Source organism: Sparus aurata, chromosome 23 (assembly GCF_900880675.1).
Source record: "Sparus aurata chromosome 23, fSpaAur1.1, whole genome shotgun sequence".
NCBI lineage: Eukaryota > Metazoa > Chordata > Actinopteri > Spariformes > Sparidae > Sparus > Sparus aurata.
In genome coordinates this window covers 19,488,053-19,512,157 of record NC_044209.1, presented here as the reverse complement: position 1 = coordinate 19,512,157, position 24,105 = coordinate 19,488,053, and the positions used below count along the sequence as shown (strand labels likewise).

General features: G+C 42.6%; 1 protein-coding gene across 6 annotated transcripts in view; it reads left to right on the top strand.

Moving 5' to 3' along the window:
- The window catches only part of shank1 (SH3 and multiple ankyrin repeat domains 1), an 81,305-nt gene that overhangs the window by 7,373 nt on the left and 49,827 nt on the right, over positions 1-24,105 (top strand). For all 6 annotated transcript variants that reach the window (XM_030406815.1, XM_030406820.1, XM_030406819.1 and 3 more), the window contains exon 2: positions 15,513-16,079. In XM_030406815.1, coding sequence (XP_030262675.1) covers positions 15,564-16,079 — 516 coding nt within the window. In that variant the 5' untranslated portion in view covers positions 15,513-15,563. The remainder of the gene's footprint in view (positions 1-15,512; positions 16,080-24,105) is intronic.

Sequence of the window (24,105 nt, the reverse complement as noted above, 5' to 3'; positions counted from 1 at the left end):
GTTATTTCTGGTCTCCATGCTGATTTCTGCCTCTCAGCCTGCCTCCTCCTCCACCAGTGAACCTGTCATGGACAGCAGTGTGTGTCGGTGTGCGCGCGCTCGCACCTTATCCTCCTGTGTATGTGTGTTGGTTTGCACCAGCAGTAGGCAGCAGTGGGCGTTTTAAAGTTTATAGGAGATGATGAATCGGCGATGTTCGGGGGCCAGGGAAGGTTTGGGCGTCTTGCTGCATTAATAATGGAAGCACAGCTGGCAGTATTTATAGTAACAATGGAAGAGGGCCCTGGCAGCATGAATGGGAGGTGATGTATGAGATACAGTACATCCTGCCAGCTCTCGCCTGGACATCAGACAGTGTGAGTTCCCTCACGGTAGGCAGCGCTGGATGTGAAATTGGCTGACGGAGGTGGGGGGGGATCTGACGGCGACATAAGCACACACACACATTCACTATAACATACTCAACAGTACATTTGCACGCAATACAACACAAGTGTCTCTGATCTCTGCAATGTTAGAGTGCTGATAGTGAGAAAGTAGTTGAGGTTGTCAGTCTAAGCTGGAGAAGGATGGAAGAGAGGGGTAACACGGAGCTGAAAATGGAGGGGGGACATGCATGGATGGAGGCAAAGGAGATATGGGATATAGGAGTCGTTTGATGTGAAGCCATATTGATTGGCCTACATAGCGTAGATTAAAACAGCGGGCACGTGACGGCTTTCCCCCTCCAGGATTGGACTTTTACGAAGTCTGATTGAATCCGTGGCTTCGGAATTGTCCCTTGGCTTCTTTTGTTACTTTTTCATTCAAGCCAGATAACAAGACACAGATGACAGCGGCACATCAAAGTCCCCATTGGATTACTGAAGAAAAAGACAAGGAAGCGAGCATTTCTGTGCACACAAGACAGCAGGGATGTGAGGAAATACAGGACGCTGATATCAGGCAAAAACAACTTTATAGTGTCATGTTACATCATGTGTCACACACAGCGACCTCAGCTCTTTGCCTAAACATGAAAGGACTCAGACCTTTTACCTGAAGGTCCAGTGTGTAGGCTTTAGGGGATGTATTGGCAGAAATAGAATTTAATACCCCTCTCACACACTCGCTCACCTCTGGCTTTTGTCTTTAATCTGAATTTGTATAATCCAACCATGCTGCTGCATCAGTTGACTGATGCAGCAGCGTGTTTGTTGGTGCAGAATGGCGAGGATGTAAACCCAACACACGGGTGAACTCATTACTTTTTGCCCACTTTTCAGGCTTGATGATATGACTCATGATGTCCCGTGAAGGACGCTGGCTCATTTCATATCTTTGGCTCGAACATCTTTCAGTTGCCGCTGAGTTTGAAAGAGAGACTAAAGTAGAGGATATTTTGAAAAGTAACTGTTGTTTGTGGCTTTTATGCCTCAGCTGCCTGATCCATACTGTACATGTGCAACTCTCAACAGAGATTGGAAATAAGTGAGAAGTCTCACTCCTTGGCAACTGGCTATCAGCTCTGGAAAAAACAGATGTGTCTAATGCAGAATTTTAATAATTAAGAGCTTATGTTGTCTTCTGGATATTTTCTGATTTGTTGCTTTTTACTGCTCTCTGCTTTTTGGCCCACTGGTGATGGCGAAGGAAAGTTAACAGAAAGGAAAACGTGTAAAATCCTCTAACACTTTTTTTTAAAGGGGTTTATCCACATTGAAAAAAAACCTTATACGCACCATTTTTGGTGTAAAAAGTGGTATAATTTTCAGAATCATGTTTTTAAGTAAAAGTACGAAAACCACAATGTAAAAATACAAATTAAAGTATTCTCAAAAGTTTACTTAAAGTGATAGTTCGGGTCTTTTGATATGGGGCTGTATGAGGCACTTGTGCCTAGTCAGTGTGTTACTTGCAGTAGATGACCGTCAGCTCTCCACCTGTGTGGAGAAGCAGCGATAGCACTGACAGGGAAGCAGAGCGTTGTGATGTATTTAAGCCACCTACAATATATATCCTTTTAAGTTACATGAAAATTATATTTTGACCATTTTTGGTGCTCTGCATTGCTGTCAGAAAGCCGCGTAATACAGTGCGGGGAAGGCACAACTGTGCTTGTGCATAGAAATATAGACGTTGTACGGTGTGCGAAAGGAAAGGACTGTCCAAGTGCCTAATCAGCTGAACATAGTTAAATTATTAAGCAAAAGAACTCATTCTGCAGAAATGGCCTCTTTGATGTTGTTGTATCATACGTTTAAAATATTATATTATAGAATTTCATTACGGATACATTCATGTGTAAGAAGCCTTGAAGCTTGAATAGTTTCCCCTATATGTAGTGAAATATAACGTAGCATAAAAATCTTAAGGTTTTATATTTTATTATATATTATGCTTGAGAAGATATATGTAGCTGATAAGAGAAAAGAGAATTGTGCAGCTTATTCGTGACAAATCTTGGGTGATCTCACGTTGACATTGTTATTGTTGACTCAGTGCTGATGATAAACTGACATAATATGAAATGATGGAAGTACAGAGTGGTAGTATGTGTGTATTTGGGATGCTGCATCAGTCAGAGGAAATAGATTTTCCCTTCGAAGGCTTTGAAAAGTGGAACCCCGACCCTCCTGGAAGAAGTGCTGATTCAGCTGCTGCTGAACTGCAGGGAACTAAAAAAAACCTCACTTGGTCGAAGAGGCTTTTTCAAACCATGACAGCTTTGTCCAGCTTGTTGCCGTCTGCTCGCTCTACTTCTTGTCGAGCGAGTGTGCATCACAGCTCTCATCATGTCTCCCTGGTTCACAGTGTTTAATTCTAACCGCTGTCCTTTAAGTTTCATCAGAGCTGCACGCTCATCACAAGCCGGGCTTTTGGTCCAGTCCCAGCGGGTCGACATCAAAACTTGCACTGCTACCCGGACTCTGCTGACGGTCGGTACTTTCTGACAGGACTTCAAAGGACATTGTTCTGTGGAGAAAACAGAAATCCAGCAGGCTCTCGCGAATGTGAACCAGCGAGACATGTGATGCTGTAAGAAACAAAAAGGACGACCTGGAGGTTGCCACATGGTCAGGCTCCCATTTGGCGCCTGCGGCCGTGAAACAGCACCCACCTTTAATATTTCACAGCCCCTCGTATGTTCAGGCAGTCTCCTCCCCTACAGCTACTCCCATTCTGGCTTATTTATTCATGAGCCCCCCCACATGCTGCCAACTAATAGCCCCAACTTGGCCCACAGTCCGGCCCTAGATAGCAGCAAGTGGGTCCTGTCACTCCGAGCCGGGCGACCGCTCCAGCTCTGCAGCCTCACAAGAGACATGAGTCTGTGTGATTTAGGATATTACTCAGCCCTCTGAATCAGGCAGCATATACTATATAGCTGCTGGCAGAAAACAAGTACAGATTCTGAGCAGTCCCACAGAGATTTATAGATGATGACGAATAAAGCTAATTAATTAGCAGGCTATTTGAATGAGATCTCAGCACTCTGGCTCCCCAGCTGATTGACTGTCTTCGTCTCTTCTGTTGAGAATAAAGAAGCTTAAACAAACGGCGTGGCCGCTTACATGTGTGCAGAGAAACGCTGTTTGTGCCTGTACATGAGTGCTTCAGTATAAAGTGAAGTGATTAGTCAGTTATGCGTTATGTTTTTTTTTTTTTTTTGTTCCGGCTTCTAATTTGTGAGGAATTGCTGCCTTTTTTTCTTTCACAGGGTTGTTAATTGAATATGTTTGAGCTTTGGGGCTGTTAGTTTCAATGAACCAGATGTTTAACGAAGTGACTTTGGCCTCTATAAAATTCTGAAGTGTTATTTTCTCTGACATTAAGTGGGAGAAAAATGATTAATCAAACATAATTGCCCTACTTTTCAGTAACAAACAGTGTGTGCAATAAGATTCACAGTATTTGGCTGTTATCCATCACTGCATTGCATCAGCTCTCTACCCTAACCTTTTAAAGGCTGACTTATATCAGTGTTATCATGTGATGTGTACACACTTCAGCTCTCTAAATATTATACAATTATGTAACTTGTACTCACTGTACTTCCTATTAGGTTAGGAAAAAATTTTGTTTTTGGCTTAAAATACCTGTTTTGGTCATCACGAAGAGAGATGTCCTGACTTCATCCAAAATATCTCTTTTGGTGCCACATACAGTGCTTGAAATTGTTCCATCTCCTGGTGTGACCCTTACAAATGTTGGAACTGCAGTTGCTAACCTGGCAACCTTTGCGCCTGTAACTTCACCACCATCCTCTCCACCTCCCAATATAAAAGTCACTTCCTAAACATGTAATGTATTGTGAAAATGCCAATATGGTACATAGCAACGTACAAATATGAACGTGTTTAGTAGTTTGCAAAAATGTTATCTGCCTACATTTTATCCTAGTGTCAGGCTGGATTTGACCTAAACATGTTCTGTCTTAACAGGGACTATAAAATAGTATCCTACAAAGCAAGTGACCTCTGAGAAATTCAGTCTAAATGCACCACTTTGGGAATCCTAAAAGGATTCAGGAGCTTCACATTCTCGAATGAAGCTCGCTGCTCAGTCAAAGGGGGGTTGCTTTGTGTGTGGTTCTGACATTCATCAGCTGTCAAGACCTGACAGGCCCTTGTAAACAACCAAACCTCTGTTTGATCAATAGCAGATGAGCAATCCTCTGGCTCGAGGGACAACAGCAACTGTGTAATAACATTTGTTTGCAGAATGATATCACAGTTGACCTTTGCAGTCCACAATGGGGAAACAGAACAGAAGCTTTAAGGCAGCAGATGAGAAGAGAAATCTTACTAATGCTGATTATAATTCTTCTGATTCGACCGGCCAGCCTTCCAGCAACATTTAATTAAACTGATCTTAATAGTCTGAAAAATCAGTGTGTTGTGAGGCAAGGTTTAGTCGCCTGAGCTAAACACCATCTTGGACCACAGGGAAATGGGCTATGAGGTCACTCTTACCCCTAAGGAAGAGCTCACACGCGGATTCTCTTTCTTGTGTTTTCATGTAGTTTCGTACACCCACTTACATCTTCACTATAATCCACTGTTGTCTATATATAGGGAGCCCTGCGGGCTTTTGTTTTATTGCTTCTCCCCAACATGTCTCTAAATCCGCTTCCTGTACTACAGTAGTTTCTTTTGATGCTCCAAAATCAGAGAGGCAGAATTGGATAGATGTCTTCGGGCTCATTGTCGGCGTGAAAAGGTTTTTGATTTCTTGTAGGCATGAATGTCTTGGTGGCTGATTGGAGGTTGGAATGTTGTGGCCTCGGTTTACATTACAAGACGGTTTAAATAAATCGGAGGATGTTTGAAAGTAGGAGGACAGGTTTTTAAGAGAAGACAGAGTTGGTCTTTTGGCCCATCACATTTTTAGCAAATCCATGGTGCCTCGATATGTTTAGCTTTTCTTAAAATTTTAACTTAAGCAGTGAAATATTTCGACATCTAAAAGATGGAGTGGCAAAGACATTCCTGTCATACCTTGTGAGGCAGCCTGCCTCTCCTACATTTGATCTGATAGACGGTGATAGAGAGATTGTTAATCCAATGACCTGCCAAGAGGTGCCTGCCCTTTTCCAAACTGTTTCCAATGACGACTGGCCAGATGGGTGTAACAGACCATCTGGTGTATCAGGTTAACTCCCATCAGCCTCAGCTGTACTTTGTGCTGCCCAGTGCGACCCAATCGGCAGAACAGATGTCGGCAATGTACGTTTCTGCAAACCACAGACATGTTGAAACTTTGCATTTCTTTATCTTTCAACTTGACATTTCTTTAGGTTCAATTATCAACACTGTGTTTGGTCTGCTTGGGTTTAGACAAAAAAACCACTTGGTTAAGGTGTTGGTTTAAAGTTCCTGTTTTGGCTGTCACAAACACAGGAGATGTCCCGACTCCCAGTCAAAAATATGTTTTTCGTCGCCACAAATAAGGCTGTAAATTGTTTTGAGGCTTCTGCAAAAACATCCAGTGGTTTCAGACTTGCCAACTGCCAACTCCACCACCATCCTCTGCCTCTGGATGTGACAGTCAGGTCTTAAACATGTAATGTGAACATGGTATGACACGTATTGTAGAACACGTACAAATGACATGTACAAACACAAACGAATCGTTGGTTTTCAGAAATGTTAACTGCCAACAATTTAGTCTGGGAACTGGGACTGGTTACGTGCTAAACAGCTAATATTAGCAGGCTAACGTGCTAAAATAAGATGGTGAACATGGCAAACATTATTCCTGCTTCGCATTAGCATGTCAGCACTATTATTGTGAGCATTTAAGTCTGATCACCACTGTATGAGTGTAGTCTCACCGACCTGTTGGCACGCTGGGAGCAGATGTGAATGAGTGAGCGTTGGGTGCACAGACGGGTGATTCTGGGACACCAAATGGGCTGGTGCTCTTTTTGGAGGTGTCCTGGGCCCAATTCCTTGAAATGTGTGACTCTCAAACTCAAACCAGGTTTCTCCACCGGCGCTCACCCTAGTTTGATAGCACCAGGGATGGTTACATCAGAACGTGCGTAGAAGAGGTGGCTTCATTCTCCTTCGCTTGAGCTCCCCCGGGTCGCTGCAGTTTAGATCGACATTTTCTGTGATGTACAGCTCCCGGGTGGACGCTTTAGTGCTGGGGGATGATTACATATGTGCACAATTGACCAGAGGGTCAAAGGTTACACACATTATTAGCCTTTATCCATCTGCATTCACAGCTACACGAGGATTGTCTCATGGATCTATATGCCTGTGCTTACACACACAAACACACGGGCTGTACAGGAGGTTTGTGGTGTCCATTAGTGCACATCAGAGCGCTATTTTGTGTGTCGATGTCAAACAAGGAGGGAGGGAAATTGGCCGTTCCAGTTTAGTGGCAGGAAAGTGGGGCGATCTGTTCTTTGGAAGTTTCCCAGTGAAATTTCCTGGGGACCAAGACACTGAAAATATCTATCTATATACAAGCTATGTCCTACATAAAAGAGACGGTGAACCAGAGAAAGGAGGAGACAGAGAGGAAGAGAGGGAGAGAGAGCACATGAAGATACATGTGTGTTGAGAGAGATAAAAAGAGAGAGAGAGCGGGAGGTTAAATGTCACTGTGCTGGTGGGATATTAGTCTTTTGATGGCATCGCACAGACCTCTGACAGATTGAAGCTTAGTAAAACCAGGTCAAGACTCCAGCAAGTCGCCCCGCAAAGTTACCTAATTTTCCCCGCTACTTCCGTCCCACAAAAACTCCTCAAGTGGAAGTAGAAATGCTGCCTCATAACCCCATTTTTTCCTCCGCTCATCGTCTTCTGGCACCAGCTGCTGGTTCCAGTGCGCAATAGTTTTCTATGAAACAGGATTTATGTGGATTAAATTTGCACCTGGCAACTGTGTCTCGAGTTAACAAACGGGGATCAAATCCATCTTCCCCTCGCCAAAACACAGATTTGTTAAACATGCCACTTCCTCCTGTGAGCTTTGCGTCTTTTTAAAAACAGATGTTAAATGGTTCATCTCACTTGTTCCCCATCCATGAATATCTTAACATTTGAATCCTGATAAGTGTGTTACCACCCGAGCCGCCTGCCACGTTTCATCTGTTGATTTTAGCTTGAGTGCACATTGGGTAGATTTACAACTGCACCTCACATGCACGCCAATTCACGATGGATGTTAAATGGGGGATAAAAGTTATGATGTGTATATTGTTTCTAGGTCTTTTTTTAAATGCTAACTCACAGAGATATTAATTAAATGATGTCAGCCTCTCAGTAAACATCACACTGGTTGGTAATGGTGTCATTGGTTCGAGCGGAAAATAAATCCACGAGAAATCCATAAATGTGTCTCACAGATTTTAACAATCTGCCGACAGAGCAACAATGGGTGACCAAAAATAGTGTCCCAGATCAGTGGGTGATTAAAATTCAGAAATAACATTACTGTACTCACAACACAGCTGCATATAAAACACATCATAAAAGGCACGAATGACAGCCCGTGAGTGCATAACACACTGCTGCGCCTTAAATCTGAGAGTCAACAACAAACACTGCTGAAAGTGGCACTGCTGACAGAACAGATAAACATAAAAGCTGTCAGATGTTCGCGAGCCTGCAAATGAATCTACGGGAAATGTTCCAAGGCAGGGGCACGCAATCAAACATCACACTGCTGGTAAAATAAATAGTTTTCCATCTCCAAATGCCACAGCTCTGAATAGCTTAGCATAGATGTTAAGCTCAGGAAGAATAAGTGTTGCATAATTAAGCAATACGCTTATGTTTTTTCTTTACAAGACTCTCATGTAGCCTATGCACCTTAAATATGAAGCTACGGCCAGCAGCCTGTTAGCTTAGCCTAACACAAAGGCTAACTAGGAAAGGGTACAGATGGCTCCGTTCAGTGGTAACAAAAGAAGCTTAGTGTGGTAACATTTCCTCAAGGGTCAAGAGTAAGTTAACATGTGTGATGCTACTCTTTAGTTTTACTAGTAGAACTTCAGATAGAGTGTAGTGATGAGTTCTAAAACCTGGAAATCCTGTTTTATAAACAGCGGTTGCTAACAGATGGCTAAATGAGACTACAGAAGCTAGCTGGGGGGAGAAAGTCTGACGTGCTGTCCTGTGACGATATGCTGCCAGGCGATGGATTCGAGGAGCTGGTTCGTCACCTCTAGCCCGCGTACGTTATGCCATTAAGAGCTACTGTGACTGCATGCAAAGGCATTTTTATAAGAGGAATGATGAGCTAGAAGTAAAGCTAACCAGGGCTCAACTACCTGTAATTTTGTCAGTGTTGACCGGGAGATTCTTCTTTCTCCGGCGCTGGAACAGTGACGATACAAAATGTGGAAAATAGGATCAGCTGCGAGAGACTCTGAGCCTCTATCTGGCACATGTCAGACAAGCTAACGCAATGCGCCAGAGCTCCTTCAGTCAAATGTGCACCGTTTTTTTCCAACATTATTAACCACATATTGACCGGTTAATGGGTGTCAGGCTGTCAAAAGCAAAATTAACTGTAACTGACATCCCTTGTAAAAAGAGATCATGTACTCTGCTCTTTGTGGTGAACATTTTTAATTTGAAATCGTTCAGACAGGGGTTTTCTTACCTTCCTAGTGGAGCTGACATGTCTGTTTGCTCCGCGAGGTGCAGGGTTAGCAGGGTTAATATAGTTTTAAGTTTTCCGAGCCGACTGAACGTGTTAATGATGTGACCTGAAACTGAAGCAGCTCTCCTAGGAGAATAGCGAGAGATAAAGATTTATGGCGGCGCGATATGAAGCGGAGGAGATGATTATCACTTGTTGGCATTAGGCAATATCTAATCTCTCCATCGTCCTCTTCATCTTCGCTCAGATAGACACACACAAGCTCACACACACACAGAGCGTTCATTATGAAGGTCTTTTATGTGTGAGTCATGACTTTTCTCTCGGGAACTGATTATCACTTTCTCTCATAATTTTCACTCTGTCCCTGACCTGTTCCGGCTTAATTGACGGTGAGCGATGCTCTCAAAAAGTTAGGAATCAGCCCGTCAGCCCCACGCTCCCTTTTCTACGCTCCATCCCTCGGGATCAGCTAATATCTGGCTAATATCAAGCTTGGAAAATCTGAATAGATAACTAAGAACGCGTGACAAATAGGTCCGTCACGCCAGCCGCTTTGAGAAGGCCGATGATCGCGGTGTGCTGTGGGCGGATTTTACGCAACAACTTCAACGTGTCAATCCGTAAAACCTACAGTTAGAAAACTACCTCCACCTGCTTTAAGGAGCTCTTCGCCGTAAAATAAAATTCATTCGGGCTCTTGTGAGGGACCAAAAACCGCTTCAAACTCCACAAAAATACTGAATGCCTTTCCATTTTTTGGCATGAAAAAGTGGAAACGGGCCAAATCAAAATACAATGATATCAAACCTAGCTCTGGCAACTTGTGCCAAAAAATGTTGGCGGTGGTATGATAGTCCGACCCCATCTTCATCTGCCACTCTGCACCATCCAGCCCTGTGACTCCCCACCTGTGAGTTCACAGCCACCTCTCGCATTCAACTCCTGTCCTCGTTGTTCTCCATTATAATATCTCTGCTGTTCTTTTTCCTGTCCTCATTTTACTTTCTCTCACACTTCCTCTCTCTCTCCTCAAACCACGTGTTTCAGTTTCTTGTTTTCTCCGGCACCTCTCGCAGTGTGCTCCCCCCTCTCCCCAGCTAACCCCTCAGATTTTTAGCCATGCTTGCAGCGTCATTAATAACTATTCGATGGATTGATGTGACATTTTTGCACAGACGTTCATGGTCCCCAGAGGGAAAACCCTACTGACTTTGGGCATCTTCTGACCTCTCCTTTAGCACCATCACGAGGTTGAAACTGATGTTTCAGAAAGGAAATATCCTGACAATTATTGGATGGCTTGCTGTGAAATTTCTCTTAAAATATTCAAGTTCTCCAGATGATTCCTCCTTTTCCTGTAGCGCCTTCAGCAGTTTAAAGTTTTGACTCATGTCAGGTAATATTGCAACAGCTAAGTGATGGATTACAGCAAATGTTGTGTTTTTGTTTTTAGAGGGAAATATCTTGACAGCTTTTAGATGGTAACATATTCAGGTTCCTCTGAGGATACATTCTAATGATATACAGTATCTCAACAGCTGGATGGATTGCCATGAAACTTTGATGTCCCCCATCAGGTGACCTGTAATAACTTTGTGATTTAACCTTTCCACTTGTGCAGCATCAGGATATATTATTTATTTGCAACGACTGCACGATAAGGAAATGTTAGCACTGAGCTCTTAGTCTTGTTTGTGATGTGCCTTCTCTCACCTTGGTAAATTGCTTGTATTGTTTTTTGCCTTCCTGTCTTTCCCCCTTCCTCTTCTTCTCTGTTCTCTCTCTCTGTCTCTCTCTCTCTAATCACACCCCTCTGCTTTCTCCTTTGTCCTCTTCCCTCTCCTTCCTCTCTGGCTTCCTCTATCTTTGATTACTCAGCACTATGCAAAAATATGGATCGCTCACTTTCATTATATTATCATATCTTCTTTAGGTACCTCTCCCCAGTTCGTCAGCTTTCTGACAAGACTGTATGAACCATGCTACACTTCTCCCTCCATTGTCTCAGTGCCCTTGTCTTTTTTATTCATCAATTCCCTCCAACGATGTGGTTTTCCAGCCCTCTTCTCCTCCCCTGTCATCTTCTCTCTGTTCAGCCTCCTCTAGTTCCTCTCTCTCTCTCTCTTTCTCTGTATACGCTCGTCTTGCTTTGCTGTAATAACGTCATTTTTCTTCCATTCCTCCAGCAGTTTGCTAAATTATCAGAATCAGCTTTATATGAGAGGTCTCATTAATGTTCATTTAAATTTAAGGGAGGCTTTTTAACCTTTTCTGAAGCTCTAAAAATGCAATTTACATATCGCAGAAGCAGCTCATTAGTAGGAGTCCAGTTCACGCTCATTTATGTTTCTATTTGCTCAATGACTGTAATTAAGTACCTCCATTATATGCATCTTTACACTTGACATCCTGCACTTCTTTCTCCACTATATTTATCGTATGGTTACTATTTACTACTCCAGATGAAAGGATTTAACATGCAAAACATAGGATGAGATCACAGAATAAGATATATTGTAGATATACGTTTGCAGTCCAAGTAAGTGTGATATTTAAAATGCCACAAACCGTTTAATACACCGTTAAAGATGGGATACAAAGTTATAACAATGGTTATTCATCTTTTCGCTGGAGTGTCATAAGTCTGTATCCTCAGAGGTTTTTGCCTACATCAGTGGGTGTTACAATCTGGATGTCGTGTCTGCTAAACTTCTACAGTTTGCTGCACACTCGTCTGCCGTTTCCTCTGCGAACAGCTGTTTTCTGTCTAATGGGCGTTCAAAAAAGTTGGAGGCAGAAATGCTACCAGAAGGTCAGTGTTTGTAACAACCATCCCAGCCCTGAGTGTGTTTGTTTGTTTGTGTGAGAAGAGAAGAGAAATGGAAAGAGCGAGAGGAGTGACGTACATCCTCCACATGAGTCACTGAGCTTCACTTTCAGGCTTAATATTGTGTTTTTTGTGAGGTCAAGTGAAGGATAGTCGCAAAACGTCCAATTTTCTGTAAAGCAGTTTCATTTGTATATTAGGTGTTGCCTCCAAGTGGCACAAAATAAACACAAATCACTCGACTGGCATCAAATAAATGAGACTTGATTCAAATTTCATGGAGAAAGTTGTAATATAGAGAGTTGTAATAATCTCCCTCACTGTCAGAGGAATAACTACCGGCTTAATTGGCCCGTTGAAATGAATAATCTTCGTAATATGTGTGGTCCCTTTCCCTTTTCATTTTCTTTTGGCGTGTCTTCATTTTTTGTTCTCCCTTCCTGTTTCCTGTCAAACTGGACAACTCGTAGCTTTGTCTCAGCGTCCCACGAGTACAGCCCTGACATTATATGTCTCACACTTCTGTTGCCTTCACAACGCAGTTTTGACTCCCCTATGTCTCTCAGCTGTCTCACCGCACACACACACACACACACACACACACACACACACACACACACACACACACACACCCCACACACACACACAATTTATTGTCGCCTCATTACTCTGTACTTGATATTCATTTGAAGTCAAATGGAAACAAACAGCATCCTGATAATGATCTTTTTTTTTTCTCCAGAAGAATAGATGAATGTTTGAATGAGAGGATGTCATTTATGATTTAGTTTTAGACACTTTTTTATTTGTTTTACTCGTCTTCGAGTGGAATCCAACTCAATCATCTGAATAAATCTTGGCAATGATGCTCTGCCAACCAAGGATATGTTGCAACTTTACTTTTTTATATTGTGACAACGCAGTGCTTATGATCTGATTAGGTTTAGGTACAAAAAACACTCGGTCACTGTTTCAAAAAGATCAAGTTTTGGCTTAAAATACCTGTTCTGGTCTCCACAAACACGCCTGGAGATGTCCAGAGTTTTGTTGCTAATGATTAAAAATGTTGAAATGCAGTCTTGGACTGCGATCGCTGGCTTGGCAGCCTTCTCGCCTGTAACTCCACTTTTCTCTGATATAACTTTACAGAAATGTAAATATGGTGTGTATGATGCTTACAAATGTGAGTGTGTCTGTGGTTTGCAGAAACGTTACCTGCCAACATTTTATCCTGGCTTCTGGCCAGTGAAATCAAGCGTGAGTGTTTGGTTTGTCCTTTCTGGGCCACTGTAGAATGGTGATAGAACATGGTGGAAGAAGGAAGAAGGCCTGCTCCATCTGATATAAATGGCTCATTCTTAGGTAATCAAAACACACAGATTCTTAGTTTTAGGTGATTATACACTAATGAAAACATGCTAAACGCATTATTATATTACCCCCATAGGTACGCCTTAATCCCCCTAAATCCTACACACTGGACCTTTTAATGCTGTAGAGAAGAACTATAAACTAGCGAGTAAAGCACAAAAAACCTTAAAACTAAGTTACTTTCTGATCAGAAGTTTACTTGGTGTTTCTCAAGCTCTCTCTGCTGATTGGTCAGTCCTCTGGTGGGACTCTGAGTGTCGACTCTCCTTCGCCATTTATTATTCTGCTGTTTGGTTCTGCGTGGAGCTGTCCAGAATGTAGTGGTGCTGAAAATCCTGAAACAGCGCGCAGAGCCAACCAGGAGCCACCAGGGACGGATCTTGCTCAGCTTGTACTTGAACGCAGCGCTGCATCACTGATGCTCTGAAGTGCCTCCTCGGGGCTCTCAGGGGTGATGGCATGAGCAAAATAGTGTACAGCTGATCATATGAAGAACTGTTGTCCCTTACAAGTGTTTATATATCAGATGTGCAGCGATGAATAGTTTGCTGTGCAGAGCGATATATTAGTTTACAGAGGATTGAGTTTGCTTCAAGGAGCTGAATCAGTAAGTGTAAGTAAGTGACTTTTAGTTTCATCCCTGCCTTAACAAACTAAATGATTTCATGATATCCGCTTCAGTTGCAAAGGCGGGTACTTAAATTGTTAAAGGATATTGACTGAGATTCAGCTCTCAGTCTCTTTAGTGTAACGAGACTTAAAGTCGAAGGTCCTTGTTGATTTAGACTGACAGTAGCACAGTGCTGGACATGGTGACCTACGCACAGTTGCTTTTTTCTATTGGTTTTCTGTTGCTGTAACAGGTGAGGCTACATCTGTCCTGACAGAAGTGCTTGAAGGTTATAGAGTTGTTCAAACGTAAAGGTCTATCGTCTAGAGATTATGGATTTGATGAGCAATTATTTTGTCTTAAGAGGCCACTGGGAGAGCTTTTGAAATGTTCAAAATCAAAAATAATTCATTTTGGCTCAAGGAAATCCTTGCCCAATATATTTTTTTTTTTTTGCTTAAGAGTTGTTGCACAAAGCTGCAAGTGTAGAGCTACAGAGGCTGTGGTTACACAACTTTTTATGATACAGCTTTTTATTTTTTTTTCTTTATTTTTAAAATTTAATTCAATCATTTGTATAAACAACCTGTTTCAAGCCTTTTGAGCATAAAGTAATTTAAAAAAAAAAAAAAACTTTATTTTTTTATTTCAAGAAAAACAAGAGCAAAAACAAACGAAACAGAAGTATTCTTATCACAACAAGGAATAGATTAAAACTGTACTCACACATACACATATCTACACACGCCCACATGTACCTTGCACGTATAGATTTATTGATACTCCCACACATAGTAGTATATTAGTTGACACTGCCAAAACGAAATAGATTTCTACAAATAAATCTTTACGTCTGTTCGACCTTATTGACCTCGTAGAATCAATTCTGTCAGCAGACACAGAACAACTCTGCAATGTCACCTTAGAGAGATCAGGCTGGATCTGATCAGTTTCTTCCATTTTTTGTGTAATTAATTAATATTGGGCTATTGTTCTAACTACTAGTGGAATATTGGGGTCATTGTTAATGCATTTATTGATTCATCCTCTCCGGACGGGATGATCACACCAGACTTCATGTCTTTCTGCCCATCGTTGTGGTCGTATGAATAGACAGATGAACACAGAGATTATGTGATATCATTTTTCTTGGGTTTTCCTTCTACAAAGTCAAAAATATCAGAAGTTTGTCTGAGGTATTTCAGTGTTCTAACGTACTCTGTACTAGTATTCTCTACAGCAGTACTTATCACAGTGGTGCTCTCCTTCCATTATAGTATCATGCTACCCGCCATCAGACACTGAAAGCTTCTGTGGGTAAATCTCGAGTTTAACAGCACGGGCAGGGTGTCTGAATGCCTGGCGTGAGCCTGGAAGCTGAACATTACCAGCACGAGTGGGTTCATTTATAGATGAGGTATGAATGATGTCATCATGTGGTGAGGGTTAGAAGTACTGCATGTCTGTAACTGAAGCAGTCTGTTCCCATAGAGACCAGAGTTTGTTGGAGTGATGTGGTGTTGAGGCGCTGATACAGCGTTACCTCTTCTTTGTCTGTTTTAACATGCCTTCTCTCTCTGACTCCCATTGCAGTGTCTCTCTGGGAATGATGGTGTTGCCACTGGTGCCGCCCTCTTTGTCGCCATGACGATGCCGTTCAGCCCCCTGTCCAGCGACGAGGAGCAACAAAGGATGCTGGGAAACAATCGACATCTCTATCCAGGGGCAGAGGACGAGGAAGAGGAGGAGGAAGAGGAGGAGGAGGAAATGGAAGAGGATGAGCGCGACGAGGACCAGGAGGAGGAGGAGAATGGCGAGCTGGAGGGCGAAGAGGATGAGGATGAGGAGGAGATGGTGGAGGAGGTCAGGCGAGGAGGCCTGTCACGGGGGGGCAGGGGTGAGGGACACAGGCAGTCAGGTAAACTGGCTGGACGACCCACCGGGGACAGACAGATCCGGCAAGGGAACCCCGGACACACCGCGAACCCCTATTCATCCAACCCCGGACCAACACACCAACAGCCAGCCAATCACATACAGCAGCAGCAGCAGCAGCAGCAGAGGAGGCTGAAGGAGCGCAGCTCCAGCTCAGCGCCATCTGAGGACACCCACATTGCCATGATGGTGTTTCGCATCGGCATCCCAGACATAAAGCAAACGGTCAGTGCTGTTAACACACAAAAACAACCACAACATCATGACAACAATCCCTGACGCAGGTCAGCTCCCCACCCTGCTCTGGTCTCATTTGTTTGACTTTTTTAACACAGTCCTGATCAATGAAACCATAATTATTGGTAATCAATTTCACTACCTCAATAACAAAAGATCTCTGTATCACCCAGAAATTCTGACTTCTGCACCGCACCCTAACCTCATCAGCAGCTGCCAGTGTTGTTTTCAGATGAGCAGTCCCGCCTTTTACTTTATATCCAAACCTCGCCTGTAAATCTGACTTCGAGCACTTCTAAAGATTGCTTATCAGTACTTCATATCTTGTTTAATCTGTAGAAAAAAACTTTGGTGGTGTTGGTCTTCTTATCCAACTCTTGGAAAAAAAGCAAAAAAGTATTTCCTAACAAGTTGACCTATTCCTTTAACATACAGTGTGTTAAAACACTCCTGAAGTAATGACGAATCTCTATTTAAATGCCTCTGTTTGACGTCATCTTTGTCACGCTGCTCAGGATACGTGGGTAAAACAAATGCACGAGTGTATTGATTTCTTGTTAGAGAGAGAAAAAACACATCCAAAAGTTTGAATAGTTTTCACCTTCACTTTAAAACTGCTGCAGCAAGAAAAACTTCTCGACACCTTGAAGTGGACTCTGTGCAGTCTGGGCTTGTAGACTTTGAGGACTGATCTTAGGGAAGAGGGAGCCATGCTCGGTGTGTCTTGCCCCCCGGGGCCCTTCATCTCATAGTCTGTCCATTGGGTGTGTGATGGCATGTGTGGTCAGTTCGGTCGAAACCTGCGACGCAAACGAGGCGCTCCAGAAACACGTCAACTCTCAGGGAATTGGGGCATTTTGTGCCAATTAGCTTCTCTCTCTTTCTCTCACACTGCATCACCAGCGGAGAGATGTGCAAGTACTCGTCAGCAAAGTGACTGATCTGAGAGGGCGAGAGAGACTTTCAAGGTGACCCAGCTCCAGAGAAAATGGGAGACAGAGAGACAGCTAGAGCGAGAGAGAGACAAATTGCGCACAACAGCAATCACGATAAGAATATATGTTAGCAAGAATTTGACTTTAAAAAAACACTGCCAGCCAGAGAGAGAGAGTGTGAGAGAGAGGGAAGTTGAAGTGAAGAGGAGAGGGTAACAGGGGTGAAAGCGCTGCCTCTGGCTTATTAATGCCACCGAGCTTTTAAGTGGTGCGATAAAGCTCGGCGTGAAATGACCTTTTTTTTTCGGTGCAACTGGTTTTTAGGAGGGGTTGTCCAGAATCATGATAGACCGATCCGCCATCGCTCTCCATATCCCAGTCTTACATCACACCAGAAGTGTGTCTAAATTGGCTTCGGGGGCTAAAAGATGTCTCTGCCTCCTTGTACTGTTCGCCATTCTCTTCAGGCGTCAGACACCCAGGCAGGTTTTTTTTGTCTCCCTTCTGTGTTTCCCTCATGAGTGATCTGTTGAAGTGAATCATGAGTCGTTACTCAGTCGTATAGGTAATTGAATTGCGAAGTCTGGCTTGCGAGGGGATCAAGGCTGCGTCCAAGTGTGTGTCTTTGTGCAGAGGTAGAAGAGGCAGAAAAACGGTGGAGCAGAGATAAAATAGGGAGAGTGCATCTTTGCTCATTGCCGGATCAGAGCTGAACCAGACGGCCTTTTGTGTTCGACACACAGAAGTTCGCGCTCCTCAGACATTAAGCGCTCCGTCTTCTCCTTTTCTGTTGACGTGAAGGCTTTATAAATCATCGGCAAGCATGAAAGCAGCGAATGAAATAAATGCATTTGTGAGGGCCTGTGTGTGTATGTGTGTGTCCATATTATATTTACCATCCCAGTGCACTATAAATGCCTCGCTCAACGCTTCTTCCTCCCTCTTGGTGCTGTGTGATTTATTATTGATCTGTGCATGGGTGTTTTCAGCGGCGTATGTGTGTGTGTGTGTGTGTGCTCGATTCAGTGTTTTCAAACCCAACCATAAATAATTCACCAATCCCTTTTTATTCTAACAAATCGGCATCAAAGATTAATTGTGAAAAGAGGGATAAATGGGGGACGCTCGGGAGGAGAACGCCTGCTCAAAGTCGGGGGGTCAAAACCTCAAAATCTACGTCTACGTCACTTTTAACGGCCTTCAAAATAATTTGAAGGCTGTTAAAAGTGACGTAGATGTAGATGGCGGGCAGAATGGGGCACGTGGAAATGGGGTTTGTTTGGGAACAGATGTAGAACAAGGTGGAGTGTGTAAGGGCACGCAGATAAAGGTAAGTGGAGGTAGACGCAGATAGAGGCCGATCAAAGTAGACTGATGTGGAAAGAAGGTAAGTGAGGAGGAGATAAAGATAGATGGAAGAAGACAGACTGAGATATGGACGGATAACGTGAAGCAGACAGGAACAGACAAAGGTGGAATTAGATTGAAGTACGTAGAAACAGAAAAGGCTTTGTTTGATGATTGATGCTGACTTTTGAAGCTTACTCGAAGGCAGATTTCATGCCGACTCTCTGTATCTTTAGATTAAACCGGGGTAAATCAGAGTAATTCGCAATTCCAACCTTTCAAGGGGAAGACTAACACTAATGGGAATAAATCCAAGACCTCATAGATATTCTGTTTAAGTGAAACATTGTCAATTTTACTCGTTAAGAAGAGCGACAAAAAAAATGAATCGCCCCACTGGACGATCAATGCCTGTACGGATCAGTTAATGAAATAAAATACAAAAGACCACGTTGGCAAAGAATTTATTCAGTCATCGTGGGAGGACAAATTCAGCGTTTAACAGGAGAGATTTTCATGCAAATCGCAAAAAGGTGGAAATGAAATTATGAATATGTATTTTTTTTTAAAGTTACATTAAAAAAAATCAGTGCTGAAGCTTTTTAACGACGAGCCAACTTTATTTGCAACATTTTCAACATTAGTTGATTATGTGCTCAGTGAGCAGAGGTGGCAAAAGAACACACATTCTTTAATCAGGTAGAGGTGCAGATGCTTAAAAAGTGAAAAGTATCCCTCTGAATTTCTGTGCAAGGTAAAGATGAGAATCAGTCGGATTTGTCCGAGCGGTTCCTAAACGCACCAGAAAGATAGCTGATTGTTGAGTGTCATTCCCTGGACGTCAAAAACTGACATTTTGGGGTTGATGAAGCTTCCTGAGCACAGAAGCTAAAATGTTAAATAAGAAAATCCAGGCAGATGGCTGCAGCGTCTCAAATACAAGACACTGACACACCTTTTTCTCCCCATTCCTCACTCCCAAGTAAAGTACAGATACCTTGAAAATCTGGAAACCTGGGAAAAGTACAGTAATGCAGTATTTATACTTACACTTTCAAGATTGACTCGTATAATCATGACTTGTTGTAGAATCATAACACAGAAAATATTGATCCTTTCCTACAGTCGAAACGACAACAATGATCCAATATATCAGTTTCACTGTACAATGATTTAAAAACATCTTCTTCTTCTCATCTTTTATTGATTTGTTTTATATTTCTCTTCTTTTCTGTCTGAATTAAGTAGCTCCATAACATCAGACATGCAGATAAAAACAGCCTCACAGACTTCCTGCCCAGATGTACCAACTCTCATTATATACTGTCTCGCGCCCCAAGGTCACGAGAGTTACCCCGCCATCACCGTGACATTTACGCTCTCTCTCTCCTCGTGTCCTGACTCAGCCTCCTCAGGCCATTTGTCACTTCGCTTCTCTCATTTTCTCCATCCAGAGTGAAAGCCTCTGATTTTCCACACTTTTTTTTTCCCCGCTCTGGGTCATCTCCTGTCCTCCTCCTCCTCCTCCTCCTCTCACTGGTGTTGGGTAACATCCCTTTACACTCCCAGTACATTAGGTCTGTTCTACGTGTCAGCTAATTCACCCTCAATAAACTGTAATTGCTCGTTAATTGTGTTGTAATGAGACGAGGGAGTGACTGTAGCACGCAAATGCAAATGTTATGAATTGAGGGAGGAGGATTTGGTGACGAAAGAGAATGCGCGCATGCACGCACGCACGCACGCACGCACGCACGCACGCACGCACGCACGCACACACACACACACACAGAATCAGCTGTATAACTGTGTTTGATATTCACCAGTCAGTGGTTTGCTGCTCTGGAATGATTCAATTTGACGCACTTTGATTAACTTTGCCTTCACTGATTGACTTTGATATGGGAATTTGTGTTATGCTTCCAGTGGCACTGCTGCACATTAATTTGGCGCAGATGTTTGACATGAAAAAAAGGTATTCTGATAATCATATATCACCTAGTATTCTATATTTTCTTACATTTTAAAGATGTTGTAACCAATTATTTTTGGCAAGGGTCCCTTGGGAAGAGGAGAGTTGTGACTAGGATACCTCTCACTCTACCGTTTCCTGCCACTCTTCTCTGTTCTATAAAAAAAACCCATGAAATGATTCTGAAAACAATAACAGTAAATTATATATATATATACATATATATATATATATATATATATAAATATATATATACATACAGTACATGTATGTACATACTGTATACTAAGGGTCATTTTTTTTTACGTCACATTATTCAATAAACAAATTGAAATGTTTGATTATCAAATTAAATTAAAGCCCTAAGTAAAATGCAAATATAGTTATGTAAAACAGTAACGATTACAATGATTAAATGTTAATAAAATACACATTAGGTATAATATAGTGATTAACAGAATCATTTTTTTCTGATTGATGATGAATAATTATGTCAAAAATGCAGTACTCTGATGCAGGATGTAATCTGCTGAGTAACAAGTAACTGAAGTTTTGAAATAAAGGTAGTGGAGTCAAAAGTACAATATTTGCCTTCAGAAATGAAGTGCAGTGGATGTATAAAGAAGCAGAAAATCGAAATGGAAGTGCCTCAATAGTTTTCTTGAATACAGCCCTTGAGTAAATGAACTTAGTCACGTTCCGTCCCTCGGAGCAGGATATTTTGGTATTTTGGTGAAAGTGAGAAAACACAGAAAGAGCTTTGGAATTGAAATCTTTCTCTGCCTCTATTTGTGCACAGATTGAACAGACGGGTTTGTCTTTTCTTCATTTATTCTGATTTTGTGGATATTTTGTGAAAGGCTAAAGCCCTCCGACCTTTGTCAAGAGGTCAGTATTTCCCCTGAGCCCTCGGAGGAAACATCTGTCCTGCTTCCCCTCAGTGGAATATACCTTTACTGCTTTAAATCTGAGCCGTACAAGTCTGCTGGAGGAGATCTCTCTCAAGTCGCTGTCAATCAAGACGGCGCTGCTGGTGCATTGACGGGGGGAAGTGAGAGATCAGCCTACTACATTTGTCAACAGGGGATCTAGGCCATCGCTTCATGTTGGGAAAATCTTTCGTAGTTTGTTATAATGGGTCAAAGAGAAACTCAGCTGGATGGATTCAATCGTCTCATGCAGGAAGGAAGGAAGCAGATCAGGGCGCCTGGTGGAAAGTCATTTTGCAGCGTGACAGCTCATGTTCTGTCCTATTTTATCTACTGAAGGTCAATGCACTTCAGCATGCCGAAACTGTGTTGAAGAAAAACTTCTTATACAACCCTCAGCGAACTCAGTGCGAGCTGCTTTGGTGACTTGCAGGTCGACTGATTTCTAGAAACGGGGCTACATGAGGTCGAAACGTTTTCAAGAGATGGCACACGTAGCTTTCATTTAAACAGAAGCTGAAGGACTTTAGTGCCGTGGTGACATGTTTGCATTGGAATATTATCACTGAATTGATTTTTTATGTCATTTCTTCTAAACACTAAACGACTAAAATCTTTTGACCTGCAAATCACCAACAAAGTGATCACTGCCATGAGACTCAATGAGGGAAAGTACTAAAGTTCTGTTCTTAAGTTTTTCTACTTTGTTCATTTCTAAGGCCTCTAATCAAAAAACACATTAAAGGTAAATACTGTAGTTTTTACTCCACTACATTTATTTGACAGCTGTAGTTTCTAGTCTCTTTGCAGATTATGAATTAACATATGATAATGAATGTGGTCAACAAACGACAAAGTACAGCAACTACAACTTTGAAATGCCGCATACATGTTGAAAGTTTCTTTTTCACGTGACGTAATATGTCATGAAATTATAATATAGCGCCTGTTTAATCAAAAAATCCTTCATGTTTCGTTCCGCTAAGGATGTTTGTAACTGATCATGATATTTATAATAACGTTATAATGTGGTTATCATACCGTTGAAACCCTACTAGTTGGCTCCTCCAGGTTTTGAAGCTTTCTCCTGGATGTATGCTCACGATCTGGAACTTGGCTGCTACGTATCTATGATGGCTGTGGGCTACACCACCACTGCCAACATGCTGACCCCCTGAAATGTTCCTAAACACAGCAAAATAGGGAAGTACAGGCAGTGGGCAGCGTCTCTACGGATACCGATACCGCTACACACTTCTAATGGGTCATAAGTGATGAGGGATTTTACTTGCATGAGTCTACACGTTGTCTTTTATAGCACAATGAAAATCATGCCTTTTCCAAAGTAAGTAAAAAATAAAATAATTAACACCTGGATTCTTATGCTTACCGACAGACTAAGTGAAAATTGGTTTGTTAAGATTTCTCGAAATATGATGTGATCTAAAAACAAGTCCTCACGTCTTACTGAAATGTTGCTCACTGGATGATTGTCTCTTATATCAAGAGTAATAAGATATTATGACTAGAAACTATACAAAGACACAGGCAGTTTTCTTCTTCCACTGCTGCCAGTGAGCATTGTTTTTGTGATTTGCATGTCAAAAGAGGACTATATTTGGTTGAATTTTATTTTGTAGAGGTCTTAGATTTCATCTAACAGCATTTTCACGACTATATTTCGACATTTTGTGGGCTGATTTCCATCGATATACTATCGCTGAAATGGAAACTGTGCGGTGGCGCTGCAGAGGAGGATCTCTGAGTTGTGGACCCGTGTGCCCTGCGCTGATCCCTCCTCCTCCACTGATGAACAAGAAAAGCACTGGTCCATTAACTCGGTGACAGTCAGATCTGTGGATGCGCGAGTTGTGGGTATGATTCTGTCACCGCAGGAGGTCAAGGCAGTTTTGTCTGCAGGTTTTATTGGATTGTCAGACTCACGCGCGCGCAGTCACGATGCCGTTCGCTTGCCAAGTGCATTAAGCAGCGTGACACAAATGAGTTCATCTCGGCTGTTTGACTTGAGCTGAAATTCTTGCAAACTCTTGTGTATGAGCAGCAGCCCCCTCAGGCAGGATCTGGCCTCACAAACACTTCCGCAGGAAAATACAGAAAGATACACACAGTATTACACCGTCCTAGTAAAGATATGCGGACTTTACGTACAGTGACAATGTCCACCGTGTCTCTCTGCAGCTGTGTAGAGGTTGTATGATCATGTGAGGGTGAGCCCCAAAGGTGAACAGAGTGACTGAGCTAATATAGAGAGAATGATGGGAGAAGGAGTGCAGCATGGGTGACAATGGAGAACAAGAGACGGGATGACAGCAACGCTTAAAGGACGTTAATTTGCTCTTCTTCTGAACTGCTGCAGAGAGGAAGGGGGTGGTTGGAGTGGTTGAGGGAGATGCAGAGAGAGACAGAGAAAGAAATATGAGGGGAAGTTGACATAAATGGTGACATGGCGGGCATGTGTGTGTCTGTGTCTGTGAATGTGTGTGTGCGTGTGTTTTGTGGAGGGTTATTTCCCCACAGACCTCATTAAAGGCTTCTAGTCTCCCCTGCACTTGGCCTGAGGAAAAAAAAAGGCCAGGGGGACCGAGATAGAGCGAGGTAGATGCACAGACAGAGAGAGAGAGAGAGAAAGAGAGAGAGAGAGAGAGAGAGAGAGAGAGGGAGAGCAGGCTTCTCAGCAACTCTTATTTCTGCATAGATAAGTGACAGAGCTGTTACAGAGAGATGGCTGGAGAGGGAAGGAGGAGGGCGGATAAGATAGAGATAGGCAGGAGAAGATAAAGAGCAGCATGGACAGAGTGAGTGGGCGTATG